This window comes from Diabrotica virgifera, chromosome 5, assembly GCF_917563875.1.
Source record: "Diabrotica virgifera virgifera chromosome 5, PGI_DIABVI_V3a".
NCBI classification, from domain to species: Eukaryota; Metazoa; Arthropoda; class Insecta; order Coleoptera; family Chrysomelidae; genus Diabrotica; species Diabrotica virgifera.
The window spans coordinates 36,101,154-36,121,048 of record NC_065447.1 but is presented as its reverse complement, the minus strand read 5'-3'; the positions used below and the strand labels follow the sequence as shown (position 1 = coordinate 36,121,048).

The following is a 19,895-nucleotide window of genomic DNA, read 5'->3' as shown; positions in this document are numbered from 1 at the left end:
GAGGAGAGAGAGCTTCCGTAGCTTAATATACAATTTAAAATAATTATAGAATCTCAGAAAGTGCCATTTCATTATTCATTCATTTCCATCGTTGATATATTTCACAAACAGAAAACAGCTGATCGGCATGTATTCGTGAATCCGTGTCGTCAATGACATTTGATATTGTGGAAAAATCAAATTCCCCTAGACTTGCATGAAAACTTGCAGAAAAAATGGCACCAAACCGATTATCGCGCAATTGCAAGAAGTTGCATGCAATAATCAACTGACGACATACTGAGCATGCCTTTAGGCAACTTTCTTGCGTCTTGCAGGTAGAATTGCAAGCTGTAAAGCGCCCTTAATGAATCGTGGTCATTTTGTACTCTAAAACCGAGTAAGGTATGACAAAAAAGAAAATAATCGTTTTCGTTTTGATTCAATTCGAGTCTCTTGCCATCCTCTGACACCTGATGTTTCGGAATCTATTCCTTGTCAAAGAGGCTTTACAAGAAGACTGAATTGAACCATAACGAAACGAAGAAGAACTGCAGATGTTAAAATATTTGCAGCGGAGTGTGGCTCCAATAATGCGTCGCAGATTACTTTAATGAAACGTGGTCATTTTGTACTCGTAAATAAAAAGAATGTGTGTGTACTTTGTACGCACGTAAGAAGTTATACTTCTATTATATAATTTCAACGAAATAAATATACTTAACAGTTACAATACCAAAAATTAACAATAATTACCAAAAATTAACCAAAACTTAACAATACCAAAAATAAAAAAACTGAATATGAATCTTCCGGGATTTGAACCCGCGATCTCTCGATCTCTGGTCCAATGCTATACCAACCGAGCTATCAAGCCCCGTGCTATTGACGTGTCGGATATAATTACACATCGCGGTGACAAATAGATCAAAGTGAAGTATAAAAATAGATATTTTATTATCTTGCGCCCGAGGAAGACAAATCCAAAGACACAAAAATTATAATAAATAATACATTTACTAAGAACACTAATATATTCCTTTAATGACTTATTTGAGCTGATACTAGCAACGAACTACATACTGTCTGTCTGTGCATGCGCCAGGGAATTATAAAATTTCACCCTCGATCGTAAAGAAGTATAACTTCAAAAATGTTTTCTGGAGCAAAATAGGAGATTGTTGAAATAGAGTGCGCCGCACCGGTAAAAAAGTCGGAAGGACACGCATAATTATCAATTAAAAAACAACTGTCTAAATTGAAGTTATACCCGATCACTCTTCAGAATCTTGAAACTGAATGTTTACAACTTTATTTAAGTACCTACTTGGCACTCTCAAAAATACTAATTTAAATATAAGTTTTTTAGCCTAGAATCCTAGAAAATGTGTATTTTTGCATTTTTCAGATTTTAAATTACAAAATACCTTTCTTGTTTAGAATGACCAAAAAAAAAACTGAAAAAATATTTTCCGGGGCAAAATAGGTGATTTTTTGTGTTTGTTGAAAAAAAATGTTTAAACAATTTCTGCCCAAAAATTTCGGCCGGCACCTTTCAGATTTGTTTAAAAGGGAACATTTTTGAATAGGAATCCGCAAAGAAACCGAATCAGAAATTTTTGCAGACGGGAGCGGTCTCACCACATGGTCTAAGAGCCTCAAGCTTTGACAGCTTTTACAAAAAAGACAAATCCCAGGAATAAAAGAAAAAAACATCCAGTTAATATTCAGCGAACATGAATTTTCTTCGTCGAATGGACTGGAAACTATTGTCGGAAAAATGTCGTATTTTACATTTGGCGGAATAAAACGACCAATAACGGAAAACGTCGTGAAAATGGCGCAGAAATTGACTTGAAAGTATGTTTTAAGCAAAACAAAAAGTTCAATAAGAGAAATTGATTTCTTATGAGCTGGGGATTTAAATAAAAATGTAATAAACCATTGAGATCGTTTGCAGGCACATATTGAAATAGAAATTAAAGTGCGGGTTTGCCAATATTCGGTACATGTGAAGTGCATTCGGAAACAAAAAGTTATACATATAAGGAAATTTGAAAATTATTTTTTAAGAGTTCGAGTGTAATTTGATAAGATTATTTCATTAATATTCTTTTTCTCATGATCATCTTTCAGTGCGTCACAGATTTTCGATTTCTTTCTAACGCATTAAATTATATGTGACAGAAAAAAAGGCACGTCCTTGATTAGAGACATTTACAACATTTATTCTAGTTATTCTAGTTGTCGATAGATGGCGCCATAATAAAAAAAATATTTTTTTGTTAATTAGATAATAATATTACAAATATAATTTGTATAATTTATAATACTATACAAATCAAAGAAAATACCATTTTATAAATGCAAGAAACACATTTGATTTGTTTTTATTCCAAATTGAAAATAAAATGTGACAACTGTCAGATTGAACTAAAATGTCATGTTAGAATAAATGTCATAAATGTGTATTATCACGGACTTACCCTTTTTCCTATCATTTGTTACGCACTGAAAAATGCTCATGAAAAGGACAATATAACTGTTTTTAAATCATTTTAACTAATATTTTAAACCTGTTCCTGGTGTTCTCTTTGATAACTTGTAAAACATGTATTGGCATTAATGTCACTGAATGTTCATTTTTTTCTCGCTCCGCTGTCGTTCGTGCTCTAAACATCGCGTGCGTTCGCAAAAAGCATACTTCACGAACTGTTTTATAAAAAAGAACTATTAAAACATTGTTTACTTACAATAATAAAAAATATTTTTTTAAACTTTTTCTTTGCGGTAAAGTTGAAAATTCAAGTTTGTGCATCAATGCAATACATTTTAATAACATTATAAATTTAATACAGCAATTCTAAATACCATATTTAGATCAAAGAAAGTGCCAAAAGCATGGATTTCACGGGAAACGTACAAAAGTAAATAGACCGGAAGTTAGCCGCAGTTTTAGTTACGTAAATCTAAGGGAGCATAATATACATAACTGTGTGTACATCACTAGCGCTACAACCCTGGGTGGGTCCTGGCTGACTACAACATTTTTCCGATTTGTTTGGTCTTCCATCAACCTAGGGTCAAATAGAATGTTCATTTTGTAACCTCGGAAACTTCTTTTTGGATGGTGCTAGAAAGGTCACCAATGGAGACACTGCGACGGCAGCCAGATGGTAGGTGGAAAGTGAGTCGTGGGTTCGAAACTAGCTTTTGGAACGTGGAAGGAACTCAATAGAAGAAATAGGTAACGATAAGAGAAGAGAAGGTAGATTAGAGAAGAGAGAGAAACAGATAAAAAGATAGATAGGTAAAATTACCTAAGATAAGAGAAGAGATACAGGGCGCCACTTAACTTTTTGGGGTTGAAAGGAGAAAATTAAGAAACCTTAGAAACGAAAACAGGTAGGTAAGGAAAGATAATGAGGTTCTGAGACCAAATACAAGAAAAGATATAGACAGTTAATTAGTAGATCTTTAGAGGTAATCTCTTATCAGGGAACTTATTAGGAGTAGATAAATAAAACTCGTGACATAAATAAAAAACAATATATTGTACAAATGGTTCACCAGAAGGGTGAATCCCAAAAAACACAAGAAATAAAGAGAAAACAATATATACCAATCAAAACTGCACCAACAATTAATGTGCTGTTGTTTACAGTTAGAAATAAACAATGATTATGATAGAATAAATACAAGTATCATATTATGACAAAAACATGCACAATTAAAAACACAGTAAAGAGGTTATGAATTAGGTTATGAATTAAAAAAAACAAATCAAGCATCTATCATGAAAAATCTCTCTTTACTGTTTTAGGGCTTATCTCGAGATAACTGATATGGTAAATTTAATGATTGATAGAAAATATAAAGTACAAAGATATAATAAAATTAATTGCGAAGCATACCAAGTTAACAAACGTTTACAGTTCAAAGATCAAAAACCACCCCGCACTTGGTTTTATAAACAAAAAGCTAATCGCACAGCTATTAAGGATGATATTACATCGGAGGTTAGCCTTAACCACAGATGAACATATTTTTGAGGTAGATAGCCCATAGCTGCTCTATTTTTGGAAATAGTTGTAGATAGTATAATTAAGACACTTACAGTTACTCTGCCTCTTAAATTGCACTGATTCTATATTTACTTTAACTAGTAAGCAAGCACTGAAGTTATATGGTAATTTGGATCTAATCGGGTGTTAGATCCAAATACAGATACGATAAGCGAGTGAATACCACTCAGATCAGATCATAAGATCATAGAGTGACTTCTCACTCCCAAGATATATTGCAAATGAGGTATATGGTAGGTAAGATATGCGGTACTAGAGACACGTCTGCTCTTCAAGCTACTCACTCGCCAAGTCCTTCTCTTCGCAATATTTGCGATCTTTCCCTCTAAAAAAGTGGGGATATATCCCTACTCAAAAAATGGAACTTCAAAAAAAAAGAACCGACCTAGTTTAGTTTTTAGGTGAAGTAGCGGTATTTTATAAAGAGGCCGAAAGAATAAGTCAAGGGACCTAACGGTGGTTTCAGAAGGGAAAGTTATTCCTTTGAAATATTACTGAAACGGAATGTGGCAATAAAACATTGCAATACCATTGCCGCTTTGAATAGGATGGAATACCTAACGGAATCTTAGTGGTGAACTCCTTGGGAGGTTTATATACGAAACAAATAACAATAGCAAGAGCTATATAAAATAAGGGACTTTCGGTCTATTTTCAAAACATTGTCTTTCGGCAAAGCTGCAATAAAAAACGGTCCGGTTAATATAAATAAACTCAGTTATTTGCGTTTGTCATACCGACAACGAAATGTGCCAGTACCGTTATGATAATAAATTTAGCCTAGGGTAGTTATTTACTGAAACGGCCATAGGCGTACCCGTAATGAGTACTAGTGGGTTTAAAATTTAATCCAACAGGTATATTAATTATTTACTAATCTTATAATATAAAAAAATGTTACAATTTTCCGGAGATATGCTTGGATGTTCTTTGTATGAATGGCCTCCTTTGCCTGTAGGAATCTCCTCCCATACCAGTCTTACAAATATCTCGTTATGAAGTTTGTGCACGTGGTAAATGTTTTAAAATCGAAATTAGCTAATTCGATTTAGTCATTCTGAAGCTGTTGTAAAAAAGATAACATGACGTTTATTAAACGTGATTCAATGTTTACATATATTATTATTGAAACCGTACCGGACAGACTGAGTGACTTGTTGCATTAGGATTTTATAAGATTAGATTTTTCAACTTTTGTTTTCCTTTCTTGAGATACAAACATACTTGTCCCTTAAACAAATAAAATACATACCAAAGATTTGTTTGAAAAGTACTCTTAAATTTAATACTTAAAGAAAAAGTATTGTGTTCATTGTTCAAGTTGTGACTCGCTTTAAACTGGGTTTACTAAGAAAAGTAGTCTTGGAGTGTATTATTTCGAGAAAATATCCAACAAATGAACACTTTATAAAATAGTAATCATCGTTTGTAAAGTAATAAAGTTGTAATCTTGCTTCTTATGTTCGAGGAACTAGAAACTTACCGTGTGAAAACACCGTATCTAAACATGATGACAAATTATAAGTTATACGGCTTATAATAAATATGTTATTAAATACACGCATATTATCTTTTTTTAAAAAGGTAACAGTTAGGTTTCAAATAGTTCAAAGTTGTTGGAACCATTAATAAAAAACGGTAAGTATAGTTGAAATCTTAATGACAAAAGAAGCAAAAAAATATGTAGAAAGACATATGGAGCACGTTGACTAACTACTTAAGCCCGGTTTACACGAGGCTAGTTTTTCAAGCTAGGATAGCAAGCTAGATATCCCGAGTTACTGTCCTGGCTTGGCGCATGCTAGAACGGTTTACATGTGGCTAGGAAAATTTCAGCCAGTATCTAGCAATTTTGCGAGATCAATAGAGCAACAAATCCTCTGAAAATGGTAAATATTTCAAAAAAAAACATGTTCGACTGAAACAGTTACTTCGGACACTGTGTCAAATTGCATTGGATGAATTAACAGAAGCTTTATTGGAACGCGTTTTGACAAGACCACGGATTTTAAAAATGAATTAACGTGGATCATGCGCACTGATTTTAGAAGAACTTCGCAATAAATACTTAAATTTTGACATATTAGTTAGAAGTACGTGGTTATCTCTTTGAAAAAAATAAAACATGTCGACACTACGCACTTGCCGTTCGAAAACACTAGCTTTGATGGCCAGACGAGGGTGGTACACAAGCCAGGATAGTAAAACCAGTAGAGGGGGACGCAAGTAGCTTCAAAATAGAACTCCATGCTAATAACCTATCCTAGCTTAAGACACTGGCTTACTGTCATTCTCACTAGCTTACTAGCTTACAGTGTTTCTCACTAGCTTACACGCGAAGCTAGTTCTGTATATATGAAGATAGTAATACTAGCTTGCTTGTTTAAAATATAGCTATAATATAAAATATAGATATATAAAATATAGCTAAAATATAGCTAGTAAATTAAAATACTAGCTTGCTATCCTAGCTTGAAAAACTAGCCTCGTGTAATCCGGGCATTACGGACAATTATTAAAAAATATGAGAAAATAGACAAAGAAATAAATAAAAGGAAAGGAAAAAGCAAGAAAAATACAATAAGAAACACATTCGTTGGAAAGAATGGCATACTCAAGAAAGTAAAAATCCAAGTGTATCAAAAAGTGGTGAGGCTTTGAATCATCTAAAGAAGGGAGTCATGGAAACTAACAAAAAAAGCACAGCTACAGAAAGGGGATCATCATCACAGCGCTAACAGCTCTTGAAGGACCTGAACCTTCCCAAGCTTTCTGCGCCATTCTGCCCTTGCTTGGATTTTCCAGTTGGCAACAACCATCTTCTTAACATCATGTGTTACCCCGGCTAGAGATTGCAATTGCTGGATCCAGAATTCAGCAATCCAGCTGGATCCAGTGCTTTTTTTACATGCTGGATCCAGCAAACCGGGCTGTATCCAGCAGCGCGGATCCGCAAACGTGTCAAATTCGAAATAAGTTACTTAAAGTCTTCATTAGCCTCTTTATGTAAAGCCGTGAGTCGACAACTTGCCATTATATCGTGCTAGCAGTAGCTCAGTATGCTGGAAAATTTCTACAGCCTAAAAGTTTGCATAGCGTTGATTTTGCGATAAAATTCTTTGCTCAATAATCAATGAGTTGATCGCCGGTAAAACTGGCTGTAGAAGCTCTTTGCAGAAGAGAGTCCATTTTTATAACAGCCGACACAACCATGAAATTTGTCCTAGACAAACTAAATAGCCAAGACTCTAGCCTTAGTGCCGATCTATCGGAAACATTACGCAACAGAATCGCGAAACGGCGCCTCTCTGAAATTACAGGTAGGTACTTACCAAATCCAAAAAAGTATGACGAAGTACTAAACAATCCTGGTTATTTCCCTATGCTGAAAAAGAATGCAATGCGACAAGCGATGAAAAAAATTTTGAGTCGTTTAAATAAACAAGTGATTGTGGAACCAGTGCAAAAGGGCGTAATGGAAGAAGATGGACCAACTAATCCAGAGCCCGTGAATTTTGGAACAAGAACTTGAGATTGAATTGAAACGAGAAAAAAATTTTATAACCAAAAAAAATTGGTTCTCAAAAAGATTACGAAAAGATTTTGGAAAAGGAAATGACCGTTTATGAGACCGAAGGAGTGAAAGGCGATCATTGTCCATGGTCTATGTCTATTCCAATGTACCAAAAACTAAATAATTCTTGTTTCGGTTGTTTAGAAATTTAGAACACAGACAAAAAAACATTAAACTCGTTTTTTTATTTTGATTCCATATTTTGCTGGATTCGCGCTGGATCCAGCTGGATTGAAAATGCTGCTGGTTTGTAATCCCTAACCCCGGCTATCCACCCAAGCTTTGGTCTGTCCCGTCTTTTTATTCCCACTGGCTTCGTTGTAGTGATGTTGATTATAGTTACTTTCGAGTATTCGTTACAAATCGTTACTTTTGAATAAAGTAATCATTTACAGTATTCGTTACTTTGATTACTATGATTACTTTTGTTACTTTTGTATTTGAGTACCGGTAATCATATCTTCTTCTTCTTCTTCTTCTTTTCGTTGTCCTTATGCCCTATAAGAGCGTCGGACTTTGGTATCACCTATCCATCTTTTACCCATTTCTTCCACGCCTCCCGGTCTCCTGCCATTTCCTTCATCTGTTGCACTGTTTTCCCTCTCTTTGTCCCGATTTCCTCGATCTGCTCCATCCACCCCTTTCTGGGTCTGCCCCTTCTTCTTTTCCTCTGTCTATCTGTCACCTTTACTAGTCTGTTCTCGTTCATCCTAGTTATATGTCCAAACCAATTCAGTTTTCTTTTTTTAATTTTTTTCGCTATTGGTTCCTGACGCACGTTTCTGATGTTTTCGTTCCTTTCCCTGTCCATCTTCGTCTTTCCAGCTATTTTTATTAGGTGCTTCATTTCTGCTGCATTTATGGCACTTTCATGTCTTTTATTTGTGACCCATGTCTGGCTTGCATATAGAAGAGTTGGTACTTTGGTAATCATATCGAGAATCGTATTTCTCAGTAGGTAGGTATTTTGTATAAAGTAATCATTTACAGTATTCGTTACTTTGATTACTATGATTACTTTTGATACTTTTGTATTTGAGTACCGGTAATCATATCTAGAATCGTATTTCTCAGTAGGTAGCTATTTTGTATAGGTATTCCGATATAACAACGACCTTCACCTATCTGTTTAAGGGACAAAAATAATTTGATTACTATGATTACTTTTGTTACTTTTGTATTTGAGTACCGGTAATCATATCGAGAATCGTATTTCTTAGTAGGTAGGTATTCTGTATAGGTATTCCGATATAATAACGACCTTCACGAAGTACGAAGTAATCGGAGTAAAGTAATCAAAGTAGATACAATAGCCGTTACTTGCTCTGTTACGACTGGTACGAAGTAATTAGAGTAATCACAGTAATCAAAGTAGATATAATAGTCGTTACTCGCTCTGTTGGATTGGTACGAAGTAACGAAGTACTCAGAGTAATCAAAGTAATCAAAGTAGATACAATAGTCGTTACTAGCTCTGACACGATGGGTACGAAGTAACGAAGTAATCAGAGTAATCAAAGTAACGTTCAACTCTGTATAGTAATCGTTACTTTCGGTATTCGTAAGTAACGAGTACTTTGTAACGAATAGTTACTTTTTCAACATCACTAAAGTGAATAAAGCAAACAGAGCCGCAGGCTGCCTGAATGAAACAATATGGAAAAATAAAAATATCGGAAAAGAAGTGAAAGGCAGAATTTACACAAAAGTCATCACTGTCATCAGACAATAATGACATACGTGGCAGAAACACGACCTGATACAGAAAGAATAAAAAGAATGAAAGCAGGGATTAAAACCCTTCGAAAAATCGATAGTAAGGCACTATGGGATAGAGCTAGAAGCACAGATATACGACGGAGATGCAAGGTGGACAACATTAATAACTGGGTAAAAACAGAAGAGTAACATGGAACGACCACATAAGCCGAATGGGCACCAACATAAAAAACAGTAAGGACGGCGAGAGACGGTTTTCCAATAGGAAGACGATCAGTGGGGAGACCACTAAAACGATAGAATGACAACTTACTGGAGGCACATTGAAAAACAGACAGTCATGTCTAGAGGTACACAAAAAGGAGAATAAGAAGAAGATTCTCTGTCAATGTATTAATAGGTCTTTTCGCGGTGCACATCCTGAATGTACTATGAACTTAACCCGGATACAAATATATGCGCAAGTGTGTCTCCGAATATATTCTGAATTTGAAGCTATTTTCTTGTGGCATTTTTATAATCAAGTATATTCAAATGGGAAATAAGCCACAATTTTACCTAAAAATGATTTTATTAACGTTTCGACGCCCAAGTCGGGTGTCGTTGTCAAAATACAAAATAATACTAAATAAACAAAAATGTTGTTGCTTAGTAAAAAAATCTTCTAATAATTTATTTAATCTGACTCATTTATATCGGCAATTCAGACACGTATTATGCATTTTAAAGTAGACGACTTTAAAATGATATTGCCAATATTGATGAGTTGCGTTCCTGGGACGACTTTACTAAAAGATAGTTCATTCGATTACATGAAATCAATCCCAACTCAAGAATATCCGCCACAAAAAAAAATCATAGCATGTGATCTGTCTTTAAAAAGACAACCAAATGCAACGGTGGCACTGAAATTCTCGCGTTAGAGATTCCATAGTAAATCACGAGGGAAAAACCAGGAAAAACCTCGTGATACTATCCCGACATCGTAAGTATTTGGGTTTACATTTAGTTTACTCTCAAAACTAATACCAAATTCTGACTTGATATTTTAAATTTTAAATAATACTAAAATACTAAATGTACTAACTCGATATGTTACTGATTTACTAATTGTGGTATTTTCTTTCTATTGACTTCCTCCTTTAATATGGGTAACCACATCCTACTGCATTCTACCGAGGAATTTGCGACACAATTGGTTTCATTTAGCATAATTAGAGCCGCTTCTTTGATTTTTCTCTTTTTACTATCTGCTTCTTTTAGGACTATACTTGAATCTCTCCACTGAACTCTATGTTCATTATCCCATGCGTGTTGACATATTTGAGATCTATCAAATTCTCTATTTTTTATATAAGACTGATGTTCATTTACTCTAACGTCTAATGGTCTTGACGTTTCACCTATTCTTCATTTTTAGAAGAAAAACATTTGTTAACATCTGTTTTATTAAAAAATGATTATCCCATATCGTTTATAAATAAGGAATTGTCAAGATTGGATCGAATGAAACAGAACAACTTAGAACGGGATCCTACAACATTCACAAGAAATAATACGAGGAAAATATCAATACCATATGTAAAAGGACTATCCGAGAAACTTAAAACAATAGGAAATAAATTCAACATATCAACAACATTCAAAACAACAAACACATTGAGATCTATTCTATCTAAAACTAAACCTAACAATGAACAAGAAAGAACAAAGAATTGTATTTATAAAATACCTTGTGAATGCGAACAATTTTATATAGGTGAAACGTCAAGACCATCAGACGTTAGAGTAAATGAACATCAGTCTTATATAAAAAATAGAGAATTTGATAGATCTCAAATATGTCAACACGCATGGGATAATGAACATAGAGTTCAGTGGAGAGATTCAAGTATAGTCCTAAAAGAAGCAGATAGTAAAAAGAGAAAAATCAAAGAAGCGGCTCTAATTATGCTAAATGAAACCAATTGTGTCGCAAATTCCTCGGTAGAATGCAGTAGGATGTGGTTACCCATATTAAAGGAGGAAGTCAATAGAAAGAAAATACCACAATTAGTAAATCAGTAACATATCGAGTTAGTACATTTAGTATTTTAGTATTATTTAAAATTTAAAATATCAAGTCAGAATTTGGTATTAGTTTTGAGAGTAAACTAAATGTAAACCCAAATACTTACGATGTCGGGATAGTATCACGAGGTTTTTCCTGGTTTTCCCTCGTGATTTACTATGGAATCTCTAACGCGAGAATTTCAGTGCCACCGTTGCATTTGGTTGTCTTTTTAAAGACAGATCACATGCTATGATTTTTTTTTTTTGTGGCGGATATTCTTGAGTTGGGATTGATTTCATGTAATCGAATGAACTATCTTTTAGTAAAGTCGTCCCAGGAACGCAACTCATCAATATTGGCAATATCATTTTAAAGTCGTCTACTTTAAAATGTATAATACGTGTCTGAATTGCCGATATAAATGAGTCAGATTAAATAAATTATTAGAAGATTTTTTTACTAAGCAACAACATTTTTGTTTATTTAGTATTATTTTGTATTTTGACAACGACACCCGACTTGGGCGTCGAAACGTTAATAAAATCATTTTTAGGTAAAATTGTGGCTTATTTCCCATTTGAATATACTTGATTATTCTGAATTTGTTTCTGCACGAACAATTTCCGGATGTTTTTTGGGTTGTCTATGCCAATTGCGTAATTCTTTTATCTTTATCTACGATATAGCATCGACAATCGACACCTCCGAGACAGGAAAAGTAATTTTACATATTTTAAAAAAATTCCATTTTTTGGAACATTTAAAAGTCCTACAATCTCTTCCAAATCTTCATCACTTGAACTGAGGTTCATCATCTAAAAAGGTTTTAAAAATAAGAAACTGAAATACATAATACAATTTAAAAAACCTTACCTTTTACAAAATTTTATGATAACACAACAATTTAAAATCTGTTAGGTTAGAAATAGAATCTCGAATCTCTAAGCAAAATAAATAAATTCGTCAAATCAACTTCTGCACATGTGCGGACAATAAATCCTCTCTTTAATCCCAGAACTTGTTGAACGCATTGTGAATACGTTCAGGACAAGTTGTTGCGCTCCGCGAACAGAGAACTTTTTTTTCAGAGGAGGATTTTTCAACACCGCGAACAGCCAAAATTCTAATGCGCAAGCGTTCTTCCTCTGAACACGTTCAGGATGTGCACCACGAATACACCTAATGCCGTACGTATCCAGGTTCCAATACTTTTCTATTATGCCATTTGTAAACACAACCGTGCGGTCGTTAATTTTTTCTTTTCGTTGGTTTCATATTTAAATAACCGACTTTTGATTAGCGTACAAAGTTAAAAGCCACGGCGGAATTTTCAACTTCTCTCTTTCTCAAAACCCGACGAAACGATATTCCCAGAAACCTTTGACAATGAAAACCACGAAATTCGAAACTCATTTTAGTTAATAATGCAAATATATCCATTATCATTTTGTGAAAGTTAAATACATTATTTCTCGATTTTATTACGGTTTTCTATTGTTGAAATGGTTAATTATCAGGTAGAAGTATTTGTACAACTGAATTTTAAGAGTTTGAAACTGAATTTTATTTACTTCATTATGGCAGGGAAAACACAACAGGTAGCTTTACTATTTTAGCATATGGTATCATGAATATTCTAGTCCTAGTCTGTAAAGATTATAGACCAGTATACGAACATAAAATACGGCGATACCGTGTAATTTTCCGTGTCAACACCGAATTTACCTTCCTCTTGCCTACTTCACTTAAGAGGAAAGGAACATTTTGACGCCTGTCAAAATTTTCAATGTATTTTAAATGTAATCATTTTTTTCGAATCCTGAGAAAACTAATAAGTGTTTTTGAAAAATTTAAACGCAGAATGAAATATTGCTTTATTACCGAGGGCCGAAAGTCCCTTAGAATGAATAAAAAGTTTCTTTTGAATAAGATATTTGAAATTAAAAATCACACTAAATATTATCTTAGTTTTTCACCCCTGTAACTTATTAAAATAAACATTATAGAAGTTTTCAGGGACTTTCGGCCCTCGGTAATAACGTAATCTTTCATTCTGCGTTTAAATTTTTCAAAAATACTTATTAGTTTTCTCAGGATTCGAAAAAAATGAATCCCATTTAAATAGCATTGAAGCCGAAAGTTCGTACCCATCCCTTTAAGGAATTGTGCCGTTGGTTGCTTCTACTTTTGGTGAAAGCCATCCCTTCTCGGGGTTGAATAAATATACGTTCAAGGTAAGTCCAGAAATGGATACAACGACTAATTCTAAGCAACTTTCACATAGTTTTTTCATTAAGTCAATTCTTTTCTACTTACTTGCGAGTGAAAATTTTCATTTTTCCACAAAAAAAACACGTTTCAACAAACAACACGTAGTTTCTATAGCACATTATGTATATCTTACAATGCTCCAGTATAAGCGTTTTTTACTCATAAGTGGCTTAGTTTTTAAGCTATGAAATTCTTAAAAAACCATTTAGTGGTAAAGACAATAAGAACATTTAATGTACATGTTTTTAAAATCTTTATTTCTGAAGAGCTTGGAGTTGAAAGGGCTTGAACGAGTCACTAATCACGAGTGTATGCAAACTTTGAACAAGCTTAACCAATTTTTATCTGACAGAAAAACAAAAACATTCAAAATATTTAAAAAAGCAAAACCTGCATTTTTTTACTCTTCGATATTTTTTGAATCACTAATACTTTTTAAGTTATTTTGAAAGAAAGGCATTTTTTCAACACCAAATTTTTTTATACTATACATATAACCAATTTTTTTTAAACTAAGCCCTTCGAACCGGTCAAACTTACAGATCATAATATAGGTAATACATCTACAAAGTAAATTGTAAAGCGGTAACGAATTATTTCATTTGGGGAACTAATTAGGGGAAATTTGCACGATTTTTAAGAATAGGGATTTTTTGAGTCTTAAAAACTCGCTTATTTTTGATGCTATGTACTTTTATAAAAATAAAAATAAAGCTTTTTTATAAACACTTTATTGTTAAAAAAAAGCATTTTTTTATAAAAATTTTATAAAACAGTTTTGATAAGTTTCCCCCGAAAAGTGCTTCATTTTTTGGTTATTTCACGTTTAAATATTTGATTTGGAATTTGACGAATAAGAACTTATTTTTTCACGAGCACAACTTTGCTTCTAATGGATCCATATACTTCATAAATACATTACTTCATAAAATTCATTTTTTTTTTTCGTTTTTTTTTTCTAGGCTACATTTTTGTCACGAATATTTTTTTGCTAAAATGTATACTTTTTGAGTTATTTGAGAAAAACCATCTGAAAACGTGTTTTTTTTTTGTTGAAAAATAAGCATTTTCACTCGTAAATAACTCGAAAAGTATTGACTTACTGAAAAAACTCTAAAATAAAACTTGCTTTGAATTAATCAATTTATCCACTTCCAGGCTTATCGTGAATGTATGTTATTCACCTTCCGAGAAGGGGTGGCTTTCACCCCTCAAGCAACCCCTGAGCTAAAGTCCAATAATGAAGTAGAGGGTAAAGGAACCAAATCGCCAAGCAAATCTGTTGGGACGCTGAAAATTACACTCAAAACGGTCATCGGCAATCATCATAGCTATTCGGATTTTAGAGACGGCTGCTCTGAAAAGTTCATTTGATGTTCCTTTGTACATCAGTTGCGCAGCGGCGATATTCTGCGTCTCCGTATGCTTCTTTTTCCTTTAATCTTTCCCTGCATAATCAATTGGAGCAAGTTGTATCTCTGTTCACGTATAATATGTCCGAGATATTCAAATTTTCTTGTTTTGATGCTATTTAAGATTTCTATTACTTTATTCATCTTTCTCGGAACCTCTTTGTTTGTGACGTGTTCTGTCCACGATATTTTCAGAATTCTTCTGTACACCCACAACTCGAATGATTCTAGTTTTTTTATTGATGCAGCATTTAAGGTACAAGCTTCCATTCCATAAAACGAAGTCGAGAAAACGTAGCGTCTAGCCAACCTAATTCTTAAATATGCAAAGGTGAATATGCACAGTAATAAATCATTCATAACTATCCATCAAATATCCACATAATTTAAAGTAAAATTTCCATACTATCCAATATGCATCGATAATATATCAATATGCATCGACATACCATTCGTATTAAGGGAGCGTTGAAGTATTACGTAACGCGATTTTTGAAGATTTTTAACCCCCTCCCCCTACGTAACGCACTGTAATGGGCGATTAACTATCACGTTACGCAGTTTTTGAAGATTTTTGAGCCCCTCCCCCCCAATCTGCGTTACGTAATACTTGAACGGTCCCTAAATGGGAAGTCAAGCAAGACATTAGTATCGTTCGCGGTAACGATTCCGTACTTGTCCAGGACAACTTCGCATGCGCACTTTAAAAATCGCATGCGCACTTTAAAAAAGAGAACGCTCTTTTTTAAAGTGCGCATGCGAAGTTGTCCTGGACAAGTACGGAATCGTTACCGCGAACGATACTAATGCAAGTTTCTAAAGGGAGTCAGGCAAGATTGTATGCTGGTACCACTTTTGTTTAATATTTCTTTAGACATGCTCTACACAACTTGAAATATGGTACAAAAATTAATGGAAAGCTAATAAATAGCATCAGATGATACAGTTATATTGAGTGGTGACTATGAGGCATTAGATTGGTTTCTTCACTATGCAGATATTTACACTACAATATATTAAAAGGGGATTTTCAATGATTTGGAGTACAGAACAATCTTTTAACACATAATAGTGTGTTTTCACAATTTTCTCTCTATTCATTTGTTTGATATACATTGTTTTAGCTACCTGTATTCACGTGACTTATGGCATTTTAAAGAATTTGATAATATTGTATATCGATGGCTTAACTTGCACAGCGGCTAACTCCGTTTTCTAAATCTTTACAGGAACACAAAAAAACTTCTTAAAATCACAGAGTTGGTATATTAGGTAACTCCTCAATTCACATAGTAAATAGTTACGTTAAAAATGGACAACTCCATCATCAACATATTATGTTATAACTAGGATATTGCTTACAAAAAGTTATATGGAAGTTAACCGATTGGAGTTAACTAAATGGAGTTAGCCGATTTGCAAGTTAAGCCATCGATATTTTGAAAGTAGTATCTTCCCAATCCCTTTCCAGCTTCTTTGAGAGAAATCATTACCCTTCTTGGCAATATTGTAAAGCTGTAAAGAGGATCTTTTATGTGTATAATTTTTGAAATAAGCCACTTCAAGAGATCTGCTTTGATCCAACTATATGTTGTAAAAGAATGATAACTTGCATTGTCCATAACAATGACAGTTCTTTGGAGCCATATCTAAGATTGGAAGAAACCGTTTCTCAAAAAATCCTATTAATTCTTGTCTACCTGTACCTCAATTTAAAATACAAAGGTAATAATCTACCTGTCACAAAACTTCTAGGATACCCACAATAATCAGTCTTTATCTCTTTATCTTTACTCATGAATAGTGCATTCATCAATTCTTTTGCATTTATCCATGTTTCATCTACATAATATATTTGTTATCTAGCTTTTTTAATGTATCGTAAATAGGACCTTCAAAAAATTCCTGTTCTTCATCAAGATACATTTTCAAAACAAAAGACAAAAAAAATAAGGTTATAATATAATCAGTAATAATATTATAAATTGCCCAAAAAATATAAAAAGTATCGAAAACCACCACTTTTCACCCTCCGTAACTCTGGAACCGTTGATTTTATAACAATTATATATGGGACCTTTTTTGTTTTAAATTTTATGTAGAACATTTTTGTATAAAACATTGTTTACGCTAAAGCACAGTTTTAGAAATATTGACGAAAAACTACTAATTTACCGACTTCTCCCCCATCTCCCCCCCCCCCAAACAGGAAGCTCAAAATGGTGTAACTTTTTACTGAACAATTGTGGACCATATAGAACAATTTGGTGTTGAAGGATAACTTTCACTTTGGATGTCTAAGTTTGGGTCTAGTTATACCATACTAGGTCTAGAATTTAAAAAAAATGTTGGAACATAAAAAGTGCATTAGCTGACATGATTAAACTACATCAAGACAAATTCAACCCAATAAAGTGGATAGTTTATATAGTCTTTTATTTAGTTTGGGTTTATCTATGTTATGTCTTTTCGTTGGTGTTTTATTGAAAGTCCCCCTCTCCAAAGCAAATGTTCCGTCACTGCTACTGAAACACCTTCAGGAAACTGAGATACAACCACAGAAAGTGCTGCTAGAGCAGCACAAGACATTTCACTTTTTCACGCATGCAAATGACCTTGCAAATTATTTTGAAATTCTTAGTCACTGGTTTACGACATTACGTTGGGGATTATCAATCATGAAAACTGTGTTATCAGTACTTTTCAAACGGACTACAACTATTAGTGATTCTCTAGCAATGAACTGTAATCATATTTTCTAACAAACAAATTGCTTTAACTTAACTGATGATTTTAAAATTTCAATCTTATGTTTTTGTTCCAGGCCTCGTCGACGTTCGGGCAGCAGTATAGTTGTTCTCGACGGGGACCAAGAGCCGGTGAAAAAGCACCCAGACGACTTAGACGACAGCCTAGAGTACAATAACATGGTGATGATGATTCCCAGCGATAACGGACCCCACAGGGAAATGGCCGTTGACGTGCCGGATACGTTCATCGCTAGGAATAAAACCCCACCTAGGTATCCTCCTCCAAAACCCACGTTACAGGTAAGACTGCTGCCGACATTGAGTATTAGTTGTGTTGTCTGTTGAATATGTTATGTTATTAAATTTGGGTACTGTCCCCAAGATCTCCAGATCTTACACCACTTGATTTTTTTCTCTGGGGTTATCTAAAATCAAAAACAAAAGATTAAAGACACTCTCTTGTTAAGTACCTTGTACCGCTCCGTTAAAAATTCTGATCTATGTTGTATTATATTCTACTCCTTTAAGCTAGATAAACTTTAGATCATGTTTAGTGAAAGTACTCCTTTCGACCATCACACAGTTTAAGGCATTTTGAAGCGCTTAGCAAGCAGTAGTGTTTAACCTAGCCTGAGAGATTTGCACACTCCTTGAAAACGACATTCGGGTGATACAATTCATCGGGGCAAGGAGGATTAAGTCATGTAAGTCCCAATGCTTCAGACTATCCACTTCCCCCCGATAACCCTCTGATGCGCTGTAAGGGCTCTTTATCAGCAAAGAGCTTCGAGGAGATGTGTTTCGTCATGGCCTCGCTGTATCCATAATCTCTTATTTTGCTTATAGTCCAGGGTAATAAGGTTTTTTCCATGACACTCGAGCAGCCAGGGTACTGAAGCGTTTTTTCGACAGGTAATACCTATAAGAGCAAATTGTAACTATTTCCTGCGTAGGATCTGGCGGCCATTTTTATTTATTAACAATTAAGTGTCAAAAACTGGCATTTTTCCCTTTTTTTCAAATTACTGGAAAACAGAGAAACTTATGGTTTTTTAGTACAAATATCTTCGAGATTATGGAAAAAGCTTTAAAATGACGTATTACAAAGTTTGATATACTCATTTATTGTTAATATAATTGCGAAAAAAGGTCGGAATTGCAAAAAAAATTAATTTCGCAATATCTATTGTAAAAATTAGTGTACAGCTTTGAAATTTTTGTCATATAAGGGTTCTTTGGTGCTTAATATGTGATAAAAATTTCAAAGCGATTCATTCAATTGTTTAAATTTTATTCAAATTGTTTATTCCAGAGAGCATTTTTTTGCAATAACATAAGTCAGAACAAAATGACGTTAGAACCATCCCACAGGTGTCAAATGAAAGAGCATATAATGAATATTTTCAACTTGGTTTAAAAAAAAAGCGAATAAAAAATGCATTTATTAGTAATAAATAATTATGCAAAAGTATCGTAAATCTTTCCTTATAAACTTTTTATTTTGTTATATAAGAAATTATATATATTTATTACAATTTTTTATCAATTATGATATAAATAACATTACTTGGTAGTTGTGCACTTAAAACAGGGTAAAAAATTTATTTTTTTTGAAAAAGTTATTCAAAAAGTTTATAAGAAAAGATTTACGATACTTTTGCAAAATTATTTATTACTAATAAATGCATTTTTTATTCGCTTTCTTTAAACCAAGTTGAAAATATAGCTCATGCTCTTCCATTTGACACCTGTGGAATGGTTCTAACGTCATTTTTTCTGACTTATGTTATTGCAAAAAAATGCTCTCTGAGATAAACAATTCGAATAAAATTTAAACAATTGAATGAATCGCTTAAACAATTTAAACAATTGAATAAACGAGTATATCAAACTTTGTAATATGTCATTTTAAAGCTTTTTCTATAATCTCAAAGATATTTGTACTAAAAAAATCATAAGTTTCACCGTTTTCCATTGATTTGAAAAAAAAAATGGAAAAATGCCATTTTTTGACAGCCATAAATAAAAATGGCCGCCAGATCCCACGCAGGA

The 19,895-nt window shown here is 33.6% G+C and overlaps 1 protein-coding gene across 3 annotated transcripts in view; it reads left to right on the top strand.

Moving 5' to 3' along the window:
• Positions 1–19,895, top strand: part of LOC126885685 (protein PALS1) — a 667,108-nt gene that overhangs the window by 485,427 nt on the left and 161,786 nt on the right. For all 3 annotated transcript variants that reach the window (XM_050652389.1, XM_050652391.1, XM_050652392.1), the window contains one exon: positions 17,918–18,143. In XM_050652389.1, the coding sequence (XP_050508346.1) occupies positions 17,918–18,143 (226 nt within the window). The remainder of the gene's footprint in view (positions 1–17,917; positions 18,144–19,895) is intronic.